The 15,417-nt window shown below is 48.4% G+C and overlaps 1 protein-coding gene across 5 annotated transcripts in view; it reads left to right on the top strand.

The window, feature by feature from the left end:
* Nucleotides 1–772: 772 nt before the first annotated feature.
* The window catches only part of pou2f2b (POU class 2 homeobox 2b), a 45,116-nt gene continuing 30,471 nt past the window's right edge, over nt 773–15,417 (top strand). For all 5 annotated transcript variants that reach the window (XM_076737513.1, XM_076737512.1, XM_076737510.1 and 2 more), the window contains exon 1: nt 773–885. In XM_076737513.1, the coding sequence (XP_076593628.1) occupies nt 786–885 (100 nt within the window). In that variant the 5' untranslated portion in view covers nt 773–785. The remainder of the gene's footprint in view (nt 886–15,417) is intronic.

Raw genomic sequence — 15,417 nt, 5'->3', positions numbered from 1 at the left:
CCTTCATGCAAAGGAGAGGGGAGAAGGAGCGCGTGCAGCTAGAGACCAAATACAATAGAATAAACCAAATACTACAGAAATCCAAATAAGACTTTGTAACTCCGCTGGCCTTTTACACAGTCCGGTCTGTTTCTACGTGTCATCATTTACTGTGCTGTTTCAAACTGCGAAGCGAATACCAAAGCGAAGCCCGGCCGGTGATGCTACAGGAGTAGGCTAGCGACTGTTCTCATGCCTTTTCACACCTATAGGAAACATTACTGGTGAGGAGTGAGAGGATAAAAAAAAACAAAGCTCCCGGGGCTCTATGTTTACTCAAGGAGAACGCTTAAGCAGTGCAAAGGTGACAGAGAGACGCAGGTGCATCAACGACAGCCAGGTGACACACAGCCTTTTATCCTAAAACTACTCCAATGGGCCTGTAATTGTAACACAACTTTTCCTGCAGCCTGTGAGGTCTGATCTCCCGTCTATCCGTCTGTGTGTTTCGTCTGGACTGTAAGCTAACTGCTGCACTCAAGGGACCATCCTACACATATGTTCTATGCACATTTCCAACAAAACGAATGCCGGCCACCAGTCGACATCCACACATGTAAATAAAAGTGCGCAGCTGGGCTACATGTGTACACACCTAACGGCGAATGTTGTGAGCTCTCCATACCAAATATTTTCCCAAAGCTGTCTACCAGAGAAACGGACGAAGAAGCTTCAGAAGAGGACAGAGCTTGTTACAGTACTTCTGTCAGATTATTTGCATCAAAACAAGAAGCCGGAGGAAGATCATGTTTGTTCCTTTGCCGGTGCCGTTCGTGTTTCAGAGAACTGCCCCTGACCTCAACGCCTGGCGTCTCAAGTCCCCTCTGGCTCTCCGCTCCAACTCCGGTAAGACATTTTTTTCTGTCTTCTCCCCGCTACACATCCTCCATGTCGGTCAGACTGGGCCAGTCAGACCCGCCCCGCCTTGCTCGGTGCCGATGCGCTTGCAGCGGGGAGAGCTGTCGGCGCACACACCCACTTACACACGCACACACACTCCTCCGGCTCCTTTTGAAGGCTTGAACAGAGTCCCTTACTCTTGCGGGGCGTTTGTTCAAATCAAAGAAGCTTTCCCGAGCGCGCCGGAGAGTCCAGGCTGATTGAAAATTTATTGCGTAAAATGTCCGTTTTTTGCTGTCCATTCTGTGGAACGATGCGCCACCGTTCCGCGCGTGTGTTGCTTCATTTCCACGCCGCCTAATGTTCCTTTCTCGGAGTATTTTTCTCTCCTGTCTCCGTCCCCATCCTTCCCCTCTCCTCCACTGCCTGCGCCTGAGCCTCAGCCTCCGTCTCTCCCCAACTAGACTCTCGGCAGGCAGGGAATATTCATGCCAACTTATCGATCCTGCGGAGATCGATTCCTGGGCCGGTGGAAGCAGGGAGAGGGGGAGATAGAAGGAGAGAGTAGGTGCACGGAGGAGTACGGACGGAGAGAGGGGAGAGAGAAAACACCGCTTTTCTCTCGTTTTATTGCACGTTGTTTTGCGATTGTGCTTTATTCATGTAGATAATTTGTAAGTGACTCGGCTTTGAGCTTGCCGAACATCTCTGGTTCCGCCGCGGCGGCTGCTTTTGCTCTGACTTGCATGCTGGTTAAGGGACAGGGCTCGCATCTTTGTAAACACCGTTGGAAATAGACTTCCAGTGACCACATCTCTCTGTCCCGTTGCTGCTTGGCTGCTGTACGGTTGAAAACGGAGCAGCAGAGGGAGTGTGGAGTCAGGGAGGGGGAGGGTGCTGGCTGGGGCGCCGTCTGCGTTTCATCTGCGCTGAAGCGGAATAAAAGGACGCATGGTGGGAGCAGCCAGACTGGCTTCAGTGTGTCACTGGCTGTCGCGGGGAGAGAGCTCCGGCTCTGTCCAGCTTCCACTGTTTCTCAGACATGCAACAGCTGCTCAGCCCTTTCCCCTCAGTACGCCTTTGGAGAGGCAAGGATGCGCAGGCTCTAATGTGTTTTCTGTCCTCTGTGTGCACACTGAAGGACTGCAGAGTATAGGGAAGTGAGGGGAAAATACCATATGAGGTCAATGGGCTTTTATTTCTGATGCATTTCAGTATTCACTAATGCATATACATACAGCAACTTGCGTATCAGGGCGTAATGGTGCGTAAATGTGGCTGGTGTGCACCTCAGCCGGTGGATGGACTCTTAAAGGGCCAGGCATCCCCCCTCCAGTGCACAGCTCCCCTCTCATCTCCAGATCAGTTCAAGCCCATTTGATTTCATAGATGCCAGGCTTCACCCTTACTCCACATACTCAGTCAACGGTGCACAGCATGTGACAGTGAAGGGATAGGTGATAGAGGGGGAGGAAAAAAGTGTGTAGAGGGATGAGAGGGACCTGTTAACCCTCCACATCTCAGGAGATATACACACTGAAGAGAGGGGAGTGGGGTTGGAGGGGGGACGAGGGGAAGGAGCAGCGACCGGGAAGGAGGAGTTTTCGCGCTCCGCACGTTGAAAAATGGCGAATGTCAGAATGAGATAAAAAAAAATGTGGAAAGAGAGAGAGGGAGAGGGAGAGAAGTGGGTGAAAGTAAGAGTGGATGACAGAGTGAAAAACGAGGAGGGAGAGGAAAACCCAGTTTGAGCTTGAGAGGTGAGAGTAAACCACGGATGAGCCATTATGTTGCAGTGTCCCGGGCCAGGGCCAGCATCTGAATAAGCAGGCAAACTGATGGGATGTGTACACAGGCTGCTGGATCCCTTAGATGGTGGGATAACAGTGATTTACAATGCTATGCTGATTTTAGTCTATTTTGATAACAGTACAAGGTGTTGTCCTTTCCAGGCTCAGAGGGTTTGTCGCTAAATGGGTGCAGGGTCAGTTCAGCATCTCAGGACTGCGGAGGGACAGCGCTGTTGTGTCTTCAGGAATTGTGCATCGGCAAACAATTTGGGACGACATCCGTCAAAGTTTTCACTCACTGAAACAGTGAGCCGACACCCCAGAGCCGCTTCTCAAGTAACCCCTCTCACTCTGGCGTCGTGCCCCTGAGCTCCAGTCTGTGCTCTCCCAAACTCTCCTGGTAGCACACAGAACATTTGAATACCCCCCAGCACGCACTCAGGTTTTCGTTGTAGAGCTCTTGACTGGAGCTCTCAGTTAACTTCCCTCTTTGACTGGTGGGAGCTCCTTGACTCCTTTGAGTTAGAGCTCTGTGCGGGTTCAGAGGTCACAGCAGGAGTGTTTGACTCAGCCCCACCTGACCCTTCTCTGCCCCTTGTGTTTTCATTCTCTTTCATGTTACAACAGGCCTCAAGCACTCATGCACAACCCCTGTGGGGGCTCACACACACACACACACACGCACCATCATGAAACAGACGGACCATCATATAGCATAAAACAAGCATGTTGGGCCGTTTTCCACCTGGATTGCGAGCTTCTCTAACTGATCCAGGTTTTGTTCTATTTTTAATGGCATTGTGTCTGCGAAGGTACAGGTCAGGGCCACTGCTACGTGAACTATGTGTGTGTGTGTGTGTGTAGTAAAGTGGTTTGTGAAGCCATCAGCATTAACTGGTGTATGAAAGTTTAATGGGACATAGAGGAGGAAACCGCAGGTTTCCCACACTGCGCAGGGATTGATATAATATGATATGATGGGACATCAAGGAGACTGGAGGCTCCTCTCTCTCTCTTTCTCTCTCTCTCTCTCTCTCACACACACTTACACAGACACCAAGATTCAGTTCATCTCAGCTATGCACCTTCTGTCACACACCATTAACCACCATCTCCTACCATATACAGTCTAACTCACACACACACACACACACACACACACACACACACACACACCACTGATTTTCGACCTGCTTTATTTCTGTCTCTGAATTTAAAACACAGTAACATTAACCGTGCAGTTATTGATATTCGTACTCCTCATAACTTTTCCTGATCATGTCGGGCCAGTCTGATGCTTTTATTTCGAGCAGCGTGTTCCAATAAGTGTTCAGTCTTAATCCGTTAATCACCACGACTCCAGCTTTATGTCCGCACTTCCTGGCTACTTTCGAGACATTTCTACATGTGCGTGGGACTCTGGCACATGCCTTCGATGGCTACGTGACGCAAGGCCGTGCATGCGCTTACCCATTTGGAGGAAGACAGAGAGAGTGTGTGTGTGTGTGTGTGTGTGCACAAGCATGAGCACACGTGCAAACTAGTGTGTGTAGGTATAGATCGGTTTGTGGAGGGGAGCGTGCAAGTCGCAGTGTTAACATGATTGCAAATGACAAAATGTCAACCTGGGTTTGTTAGCAACATAATGGGGAATCAATAGACACGAGAAAGATGTCAATACTACATGCTTTATTGCATTAAGCTACCTCTCTCCTTCTCTGTAGCCCTCTCTCTCCTCTTCTTTTCCCTTTCCCTCCCACTCCCTCCTGCTCTCTGTCACAATACAATTCTCTCTCCCTCCTCTCCTCTCCCCCTGGTAGTAGAATTAGATTGCAGTATATGAGCCAGCCACAGGGCTCTGAATGCAGCAGGCTGATGGCAGAATGCTTCAGGAGCTAATGGGCTCGGCTATTTACGTATATTAGGCTCACGTAGACGTCCCCGACACAGTTTCACAACAGGACGAGGCCCAATCAGAGGACATTACTGAAATCATCTGGCATGAAAATAAAAGGCTTGTTTATGACGATGCTGCATCGTTTCTGAGCATGTAATCACTCGCCCTTGTAGTTATGCACATAAGGTGACATTATTCTGTTTAAATTGATACGTAACATTTGGGAATTAAACCTGTTATGTGGTTTTGGATTAATCCAAACAGATCCAGTCTCTTAAGTGTGCAATGATAACGCTGTGCTGTTTGTGTTATAGACAAGGTTTGAAAATTCCTTTTAATCCTATTAACTGTTAACCTTTTTTATGGATTTGCACAGGTGAGCATATGCGCCAGTAGGTTGTATTTATATATAGCATGTGGATGTGTGTGTGTGTGTGTGTGTGTGTGTGTGTGTGTGTGTGTGTGTACTGATGTGTTGTGTTGGTTTAGACTAATGTAGTATTAATGCTGATGAGGTCCCATAGCTCATTAGCAACAGTGAGTGGTATTGAGTTTCTCCTGGGGAACAGGACACACTAGGGCACACACACACACACACACACACACACACACAGTACGTCCTAATCAGCCATTAGCGTATTAATAACCATTACCTCGCACACACACACACACACACACACACACACACATGAACACACGCACTCTCTCACCAAACAATGACCTTTACAAATGTGCTTTTAAATATGCATACTCCAACAAAGACACTTGGCGCATACACAGCAGGACACAGCTGGAAAATCACGCAAACGTATTCCTCTGAAGAGCTTGATGAGTAGCATTTACATTAACATCCATTGTTCTTGATTGTGTTTGCTACACACTGTGTTGTTGGGTTGTACACGCACACGGACCCACACTCGGAGGAATAGTTTTGTGCGTTTGGTGGCTGTGTCCAGTGAAATACAGCCCAGCATTAGTCCTAATCAGAGGCCGGGTGAGCAGGCCACTTAATCAGACCTATCACCTGGAGAACACACACAGAGGGAGATAGATGGAGTGTGTGTGCATGTGCAGGTGTGTGTGTGGGCAGTTAATCAACACATCAGCAGGAATAAACACATACAAACCACCTGACCTCCATTCTGGGTATTGATTTGTACCTTTTTTTGTGTTTCCCATCGCTTCTCTCTCTCTCTCTCTCTCTCTCTCTCTCTCTCTCTCTCTCTCTCTCTCTCTCTCTCTTTCAATAACATACAGATGATGCACATACTGAGAACTCGAGCATGCTTGACCTCTACGTGGGGGACATACTCTGAGTGTGTGTGTGTGTGTGTGTGGACGTTCGGTCAGTGGTGGCCTGGTTGTGATCAGGGTTGGAGTGGGCTTCACCGCATGCCGCCAATCACCAGCATCAGACTAGGCAGTCAAAACAAGCCTTTGAACTCCCGCTGACCATATTGAACACTTGATTAGCTGATTTTAGTGATGTTTTTCTCACAAGATTGCCTGATTTATTCAAACAGCAGCGCGAAGGCTCGGTGGCAGACTCCCTGCATTCCCCTGGTCAGAGGGACCAAGGCTTCGTGCAGTGCTTTGTAGCGAAACATGCATCGTCTGGACTGTCTTATTTCCTGAGATGACTGTGGGCTCATAAACAGGCCAACAATGTGTTTTTGCCAGCCGCTGTCTTTTTTTTTTTTTTTTCCTTGTTGATTGCCGCAGGCTGTCACCTCTGCCACCCCGCTCATGTGCCAGTACATTTAGATAATAAAAAAGACCAATAAAATCTCATGGTTTGATTGGGTGTCTCCCCTTAGCCCATAAGAGCGGACGACTAAATCAGGGGTCCTTCTCTCCATTTCATTTAGCTGATAAGATTTATGGTAATGAAGGGGTCCTATTAACCTTTGGGGTGCCGCTGCTGTCCTTCAGAGCGAGGGTGTACGAGAGAGCTCACCGATCGGGCTTTGAGGCGGAGGCGGCGAACATGTCTGCTATAAGCAGTGTCACATCATCGCAAATGCACCCTCTGGAGTGCTTACACACACACACACACACACACACACACACACACACACACACACAGCGGAGACTCTCCAAAAGCAGCGCAGCCCTTTGAGAGAGTTGAATGCATGTTTAATCTCCCTCCTCTCTTTCTCTTCTCGGCGTTTTCTCTTTTCTTTATCCCCTCTATCCTTCCTGCTCTCCATCCTTCTCTTGGCAGGAGCGCTCTGTTCTGAAATTAATCTGTTGTACTCCACCACCTCTTCTCCCTCTCATTCCCTCGTGCAATCTCTCTGGCTCTGCCTTTCTTTTGTAAGTGCACAGTCCCACTCTTTTTCCCATTGCTCGTGAAAGCCAGCGGCAGGATATTAGAAATGCTCAAGAGTTGACAGAAAATTACATGTGATTGATTTAAGCTTAAATATATTCCAACAGATTGTTTGTCCTGTCATAATTAGCATTTTAGATTTTGTTGTGTGCTGCCGTTTGCTCCAGCCGGGCTCTCTGTCTACCTGCATCTGCCCATAACAACAATATCACTGGTTGTCTGTAAATATTAGGGGGGCAAAGAAAAAGGGGATGACACAGGGAGGCGTAAACCCCTCCTTCCTCTGTACAAGGGCTGCACCCCTCTGTCCCTTTGTCTGCTTGTAAAGGGGACGAGGGAGGAGGTGCCGAGCGGGGGTGCCGAAGGAGTGACTAAGTGACCTCTCTCTCCCCTTTCTTTTGACGCTCCCATGTTCTGTCCATTTTGTCGTGCACGTTCCACTCCCTCCCTCCTCTTTCATCCTCTTTCGTTCCCCCTTTTTTCAGCCTGGTTAAGTCGCCATGGCTGTTGGCCCTGTATGTCCCCTCTCTCTCTCTCTCTCTCTCTCTCTCTCTCTCTGGCTCTCTCTCTCCACCCGCATCTTTGACAGCAGCAGCCTGGTTGCCAAAGTGTCTGCAGGACACATTAAGGCCCATAAAAGCATAGTCTGCGGTCGCACTCTTAACCACCAGTCAGAGGTAGTGTACAAAAGTGACTTTAAATGAGTCTGTGATTACCCTGGAACATGGAGAGATACTGAAGTGGCCAAGAGAGTGTGAGACAAGGCCGGAGCGTCGGAAAGAGGGGAGGAAAGAGGGGCTCTTGGATGTTTTTTGAGTCTCTTAAGGAAAATTGAACAGAAGCAAATATTTGTTTCTCCCACAGCTAAGAGCTAAAAAGACTACCTGAGTGGAACAAGCGATGAAAAGTTGTAACCCAAATTTCCTGCCGCCCACCCGCTTCATCGCAACCTGCTCGCCCCTCCCCTCCCCATCATCCCTCTTCCTAATTGGCCACATGCTGCCTTGAGTGACAAGTGTAATCATCAGTCAAATTATGATGGGGGGAGAGGGTGGAGGCCAGGGGAGGTGGAGGAGGAAGAGAGGAACAGCAGAAGGTGGCGAGGGGGGCTGAAAGGAAGTGCTTTGATCAGAGATAGAGAGGGGGTGAGCGGGCAAACAGACAGAGCTACATGGAAACCTGCTGTCCACACACCTGCTGCTTCATAGATGGGCAACATTAGCACCCTCAGACCTCAGGGTACCATAGAACGTCACAGAGAAGCTTTCTAACAGCCCTCCGTAACCACAGTTAATGGGAAAATGTGCGTTGATTATCCTAACGATGTAAATAGAATTGAACTCGGACTTTTCATTTCAACCCAAATAGCAGCAAAGCTCCTCTGCTGTCATTACAACACAGACTGGAACAATGAAATCACTGGGTGTGGTGGCAGCACGGTCTTTGATTCTCACTTAGGCACACCAGGCCTGTTCCGTGTTATATTTGGATGTACTTTGTTAGCGAGAGCAGATGTTAGGTCTCCAGCCCGCTAACGAGGTTTACAGTAATTAGGAGTGCTGATGAAGCGCTTTGATTCCCCGGCTGTGGCGGCCCTCTCATTAGCGGCTAGCTAGCTAGTGCTGCAGCAGGCGCTCCAGTCACATCCTATTAGGCGGCTCAATGTACACTCTGAATTAGGAGCGGGAGATTAAGTGGAGATGAAAACTGTCTGCGTATACACACAGATAAATGCACGCACGCATGTGTGCACATGCATACACACAAGCACACGCAAGTTCAGGCTGGTTTAAAAGACCAGCGAAGTCTGCACACGCTCGCTGTTATAATGAGGTTAGTGAGGAAAATTCCTCCTTTGGAAGCAACCAAAAATTTAATAAGATACTAATTGAAGCTGGTGTCGCAATGAACATCCCTCAAACTTATGCATGTGCCAAGTTTTAATAAGACAGGCTTGTGTGAGAGTGCTTATCAGAAGAAAGGGAGAAATGCAACAAAGAGGTGAACAGAATCGCAAATTTTCAGACATAAAACAAGTTCATGTTCGTGTGTGTGCGGGTGAATCTTCCTGTGTCTAATCCAGGCGGTGGAATATTTCCCTGCGCTTCCTGCAAATTATAGAAAACAAAAAGACAACCTTGAAAATACTCAGCAGCACCCTCCTTTCCCCCTTCAGTTCTTCTCTTCGCTGTTCGTCAATACTCTCTACATGCTCCTCTCCTCTCTCCCTCCCTCTCGTCGTCTTTTGTGTGATGGAGTGATTATTGAGGACGTGGCTCCTGTGTTTAACGCTGGTTGATGAAGTCTGCCTTTGTCTGTCTGTGCTAACCTGTCGCAAACGGGACACCGCTTATAGCAAAATCAATACACAGAGTAGAGGAGAGAGAGAGGCCTGGCAAGGGAGGTAGAGAAAAGAAAGAGGGAGGGAGGGGGTGGAGGGATGTTTGAAGGTAGGGAGGAGAGCGAGCGAGGAGAGAGCAGGAAGTCATCGGAAAGAAAAAGGAAGCGAGTGAGATGGCAGGAAGTTTAAATACTTGACTCCTGCGCTGCTGAAATGACGGTGAACGGCTGGTGTCGCTCGGAGCGCCGGTGTGTGTTTATGTGTGTGTAAATCAGGGCATCTATATGTATGTGTTTGTCTTGCCTGTACGTGGCCTTGACCGTGGGGCGGCTGTATCGCTTGTGTGTGCGCATGTGATTGTTTAAGTGCCAGCAGAATGGGACAGCCCCTGCTTGTGTGTCACAGTCGGTGTGTGTGTGTGTGTGTGTGTGTGTGTGTGTGTGTGTGTGTGTGTGTGAGCTTTTGCTTCCACTCCCCAGAGTGGAAGCCGGTGTGAAGAGGAGAGGGGAGCGACAGAGGGATGAGGAGAAGGACGGAGGAGGAGAGAAGGATGGGGAGAAGGAGAGGTGTAGGGGGTGAGGGGAGGAGGTGGGGGGTAGTTGTGTGTGAGAGAGGCACAGCTGGGAAATGAGAAATGCAACCCCCCTCCCCATATACCACCACCTTACACTCACACACACACGCATACACACACACACACGATCCCCATCTCTTTATCCTCCCCTCAGGAAAGAAGGGGTGGAGGTGGAGGGGGTGAAGAGAAGGGAGAGACGGGGGGGGGCGGGGGGGGGGTTAGGAAGAGATGGAGAAGGGGACAGATAGGGGCATTAAAATTCATGGGCTTTTTTTTATTTTCCCTGCTGAAAATCAATAGTGTTTACTATGAATGAGTGGAACAGTGGACAACAGTGGTGCCGGGGGGACAGAGAGAGACAGAGAAGAGGAGGAGGAGGCAGAGTAGGAGGAAGAAAAAAGAGAGAGAGGGAGGGAGAGAGAGGTAAAGAGGAGGAGGGGTGACTTTATTGCGATAGGCAGAAGCACCAGAGGCCAAGGTTAAAGACTAGCAGGGGCAGAGAGGCAGAGAGATAGAAGCACTAAGTAAATTCAGTTGTCTTCTAAAACAGACATACTGCCCCGTAAATGCATGTTTACTATTGGCCATCACAGCAGTGTAATGTAATTTAAATCATAATCTGCCCTGTTGTAATGCTCCCTGCTGTAATATCAACCGTTCAACCGCCTCTACTTCTCTAACTTTCTATTCCTCGTTCCTCGCTTCAGCAGGCTCCACCTTTCAAAAAACTGTGTGTGTGTGTTAATTGGCGGCCCGCAAACACCACCGACACGGTCCCTCGCAAACAAACAGCGGCCCCGTGCACAAGCACACACACAGGCTGCGTCTCTCTCACACACACACACACACACAGCATCACACACAGACCAGTTCACACTGAGTTGTTCAGCAACCCTGACCCCTTTTCCTGCTGCTGAAAGCCCAGAAGTTCAGGATGGCTTACCAGTGTTTTGATTAAGCACTGCCTGTGTGTCTCACACCACTTGATCAAAGAAGAAAAACAGTGTGTTTTTATGTTGGCTTTTTTTTTTGTTTTTTTAAGTTTTACACTGGATGTGGCCCCTCCATGTTTCATAGCAATCAAAGCTTTTAAAACAGTTATGTCGTTTTTCTGCCAGCAAAATTCAGCCAGTAAATAGAAAACAGATCATTTAAGGTTGCCACACGGTACTTCTGAATTACACCAAAGTTTTGTTCTTCCTTTTTTTTTCTGAGACAAAATAGGCATTTTTTTTTTTGTTTTTTGTTTTTTTTTCTTGCTCTATTTCTTTCTTTTCTACATGTTTGCTATCAGATTCTCACCATGGAACCTGAGTCTCTGGGTCGCTTTTCGTTCTGCTGTGCTGGACTGCGTCGGTGTGTATGTGCACATATGTGCCAGCATGTAGGTATGCATGGCTATCTCGTGCGTATACACACCCACTAGTGTGTTCTTGCATTTCCCGTGCATGCATGTGTGTGTGTGTGTGTGTGAGAGAGAGAGAGAGAGAGAGAGAGAGAGAGCTGTGCAGGGGGTGATATATATTCAGGCAGCTCATGCATTATGGAGAGTGCAGGTGAGAGCGTCTAAATGTGAACTGCTGGTATGTGGAGGGTTCAGGGCCAATCTCGCCGAAGCCTTTTGTATTCGCATAGCATCTCCATTTCAAATCGGCCTGTCAAAAGCCGGCACCATGTTTTATTCAGCAACAGATATTGATCACATATTATGCATACATACCAAATCTATATTGCATACCAAATCTAAGCCTTTGATATGCATATGATACTGCCAATATGCTGCATGCAGAAAGCAGGTGCCATGTGCATAAATCCTGCAAGGCTTTGGTGATTGAAAAAAAAGTGTATATATATATATATAGTATGCAGTAATGTTGATCTGAGCTGAGAACGACTTGTTTACCGGTCAAAGGAGAGGGCAGAGGTAGGCATCTATTCAGCTGCTGTGTGCGCGTGTGGACACTGCGTCGTCTGCAGGGATGAAGAGAGTTTGCCGAGGTCAGGGTGGCACGGCGGTTCTTTCCTGTGGGCTTGGCCGTGTGTGTTCATTACCCCGACGCCTCAGAAAACCTAAGTGGGTGCTGTGTGCTAACTTCAGTTTCTCGATCCACTTACCGAGCTTCTAGCTTCTTGGTGGAAATGACCTCCAAACACCCATATACATTAACAGCCAACATTTCACTGTACCATCTTCCCTTTGTCCATCAACATGTTTTTCCATCAATAGTTCTCCATGTGTTAAAGCGGAGACCCGAGGCCATCTCTGCCTCTCTATCATGTGCCGCTTTTTACCATCGCGCTGCATCGCCGCTGCACTAAATCTCCCCTCTCTAAATGACTGGAGTGGATGAGAGGTCACAGTATATGGGGGAGGAGGACAACGCAGGCTTTAGCTGTGATGCTTTTCGCCCTTTATGAGCCGAGGTGGCCCATTTGCTGAATGGGACGTGAAGAAGGTAAACGCTGGTTTGTTCGGGAATGGACATTTTTCCTGACCAAAGGACTTTGCCCCCCACCACACACACACACACACACACACACCCAATCTTCTTACTGAGGTTGAATCCCGGGTATCATTAGCTATCTGCCTTGTACCTCTTGATTTTTTTAACCATCTCGTTCACCTCTCCCTCCCTCTCTCTCTCCCTCTCTCTCCCTCTCCCCCTCTCTCTCTGTACTCTGTTCCCTTAGCGACCGTTTCCAAGGTGCCCATTCCCAAAGGCTGGAGGAGGGGTTCAGTGATGTCACGCATGCATAACTGTACACCTGTAATTCATGTCCCGTTCCCCCTTCCTGTCTGTCGTTTTTCTTTCCTTCCTGCTCCCTCCTTGTTTTTCTGCTCGGCTGTTTTTTTTCCCCATCCGTTTCACCCCGTTTCAAATGCTCTCCTGCACTTTCCCCTCTCTTTTTGTTCCCGCCTCCGTGGCTGTATTACATATCCGAAACGGCTTTTCCACCTTCTTCCCTCTAGAATAAAACTCACTTTCGATTTAGGAATCGCTTTGGTTTGTCCCACGTTTTGATTTAAACTGTAGTAACATGAGTGTTTTATCGGAACAGTGACGCTTATCCTTTCACTCGCTGTTAAGAGACAGACAGTTGAGCTGCCCTCTGTCCACAGTGTACATGACTCTCTACATCTGCTCCATGTTTAAAAGGTCATTTGTCAAACCTGACATTTTCTGCCCTTACCAAAGGTTTCCTCAATATCCAGCCCGGCTCCCCCGTTCAGAGTTTATGTTTTTTCATCTATTTGTTTGTTTTTGTATAAACCTTTTCTGACAATGCGTTCCTCTTCAGCGTCAGAAGATATCAAGTGAGCGGGAGGCTGAATTCTATCATCTTGTAATGTTCAATAAAGTAAGGAATGACAGATGAGGTCCCCTGTGTCGGGGTGTGTGTGTTCGTGTGCGCGCGTGTGTGTGCTGTGGGTCTGGGTTGTCTGGGTAATGAGGCCAAGGATTCCATGAAATGTACATTGCGACCGGAAGTGTAGCGAGTGGGCGCTTGCACACACAGTCAGTGGGGTCTGATTGGAGATTAATGCGTGTGCGTGTGTGTGTGTGTGTGTGCGTGTGTGTGTGCGTGTCAGCAGGATGTTTTTACTCAGCACAGGTTGTCACTCTCCTGTTTCCCCCTGTGTGCCTTTTGTTCCAGCCCTATTCCACCATTTTGGTTTTTGTCCCGGACAAAAAGAGGCCCCACAGCAAGGCCCCCTACCTGAGCGCCGCCTCCCTCCTGATATTTTTCAAAGCCTCCCCTCCAACACACATGCTCCCCCTCCCTCGTCTGAAATCCTTTCCCTCTTCACATCTCTCTCTCAGATTCAAATGAGCTTCTCTTGCGTGGTTATAACTAAGCACAGCGTTGTTGTGCGAGGTTAACGACGTCGGCACATTTGCACATCACCACACCGTGTGCTTTAAGGCACGTTATACCGCCACAGTGTTATACTGTAATGACAGAAAAGCACACTGTTGCACACAAAGCGTTACAACATTAAGCACATAATAAATATGAGAAGATATGACGATAGGAGAGAAGTCTCCTTGTATTTTGCTGCATAAATGACATTGTCTTTTTTTAAACAGTTTTGGTCTGAACTGGTTTTTTTGGAAACCCTTCAAGTTTTATTTTGGTAATGAACTTGTTCTACAGGCTGCAGCAAAGCAGGAAGTGGAACCGCTCAAGGCTATTTTGGCACAGTGGTCACATGACACAAAGTGGCCCAAAAAGACTTTTTCTAATTGACGACTGGATACACGTTCATGCTCAATATTTCATGTGTGCCAACAGGAAGTGAGCCAGCTCAAACAGAGGAAGTCCCAAACATGCTGGCTCTTTATAGGCTCATGCTCTGTGGGAAACCTGGAAACTTTTTCGGCCCGTGTACCCCGTGAGCCACATGCGTTTGAACGAACGGGGCACCGGCCTGGACGTGGTTTCCAGTGACGTCTTCCTGTCGTTGTTGTCCGTTTTCTCTGGGTTGCCAGTTTTGTCCACCAGCCTCAGGTCAGGTTGTGGTCACTCAGTGTGCGTTTAGTTAATGTCTTTTCCAGTCTGTCTCCCTCTCTCTCTGCTTAGCTGTGTGCTGTGGTGATGGGAGGACTCTGGTGGGTTTGTTGAATGAACTCTGTGGCTGCGCTGACAAATCAATGATAAAGAGTAATGACATCAACACTGTAATGTATCTCCTCGTGCTTTCATTGACTCTCTCTGTCTCCCCTCTCACCGTTTATGCCACCTTGGGTCTTTGACTTCGTTTTGCACCATAAACTATGTTTCTGTGTCTTTATGTTTGTCATTATATGTATCTTTTATCTCTGTCGTTTGTTTCTCTCTATTGGTCTGTCTATCCTCTAACTCCCTCCCTCTCTCCCTCTCTCTCCCTCCCTCCCTCTCTCTCTCTCTCTCTCTCTCTCTATTGATCCAGTCATAGTTTTCTCAGTCTTCACAGTACTGGGCCGCTCTAATCAATACAGATAATTGTCTGCTCTCTCTTGATGCCAAACATAGTCTCCCCTCTTCTCCCCTCTCCCTCCCTCCCTCCCGTTTTATCAATGAACCCCGGTCTTTCCTCACCCCTCCTCACCCACCCCGCCTCCCCCCCTCTAGACGGGGATTCCCCCTCCCCTAATGACAGGAGATAACCTGCTTTCTTTACCGATTTTCTCCCACCCGCCCTCCCCCCCCCCACACATCCCTGCCTCGCCCGCTACCTCCCTTTCCTCCCTCGTTCATCGATTACCGTGAGAGTCAGGGCCCGGCCCGCCCGCCCTACAGATGTAAACACACACAGCGCTCGTGTTGTGGTTTAGTTGCCATTCGACCGCTCCTCGTGTGCGGGCCTTTTGGTTAATCAGCGGGATCCAGTGGTTTTCGTCTGCTGTCCGCGGCTTTCTGTGATGACTGGGACCTGTGATCAGCAGGTGGATGATGTTATGCAATCATCATCTGGGCTGTGGCCTGTCATCTTCAAAATATGATCAATCATCAGTCTAATTTGTGACATCAAGGCAGACACCCAGGACGAGGGGAAGCTCCCTATCCATATTCTGATTGATTCTTTTTTTGTGGTTGTTTTTTGTTGATGGAAACATGGCC

Source organism: Chaetodon auriga, chromosome 8 (assembly GCF_051107435.1).
Source record: "Chaetodon auriga isolate fChaAug3 chromosome 8, fChaAug3.hap1, whole genome shotgun sequence".
Lineage (NCBI taxonomy): Eukaryota > Metazoa > Chordata > Actinopteri > Chaetodontiformes > Chaetodontidae > Chaetodon > Chaetodon auriga.
The sequence above is the reverse complement of the archived record's forward strand: the minus strand, read 5'-3'. Positions and strand labels throughout refer to the sequence as shown.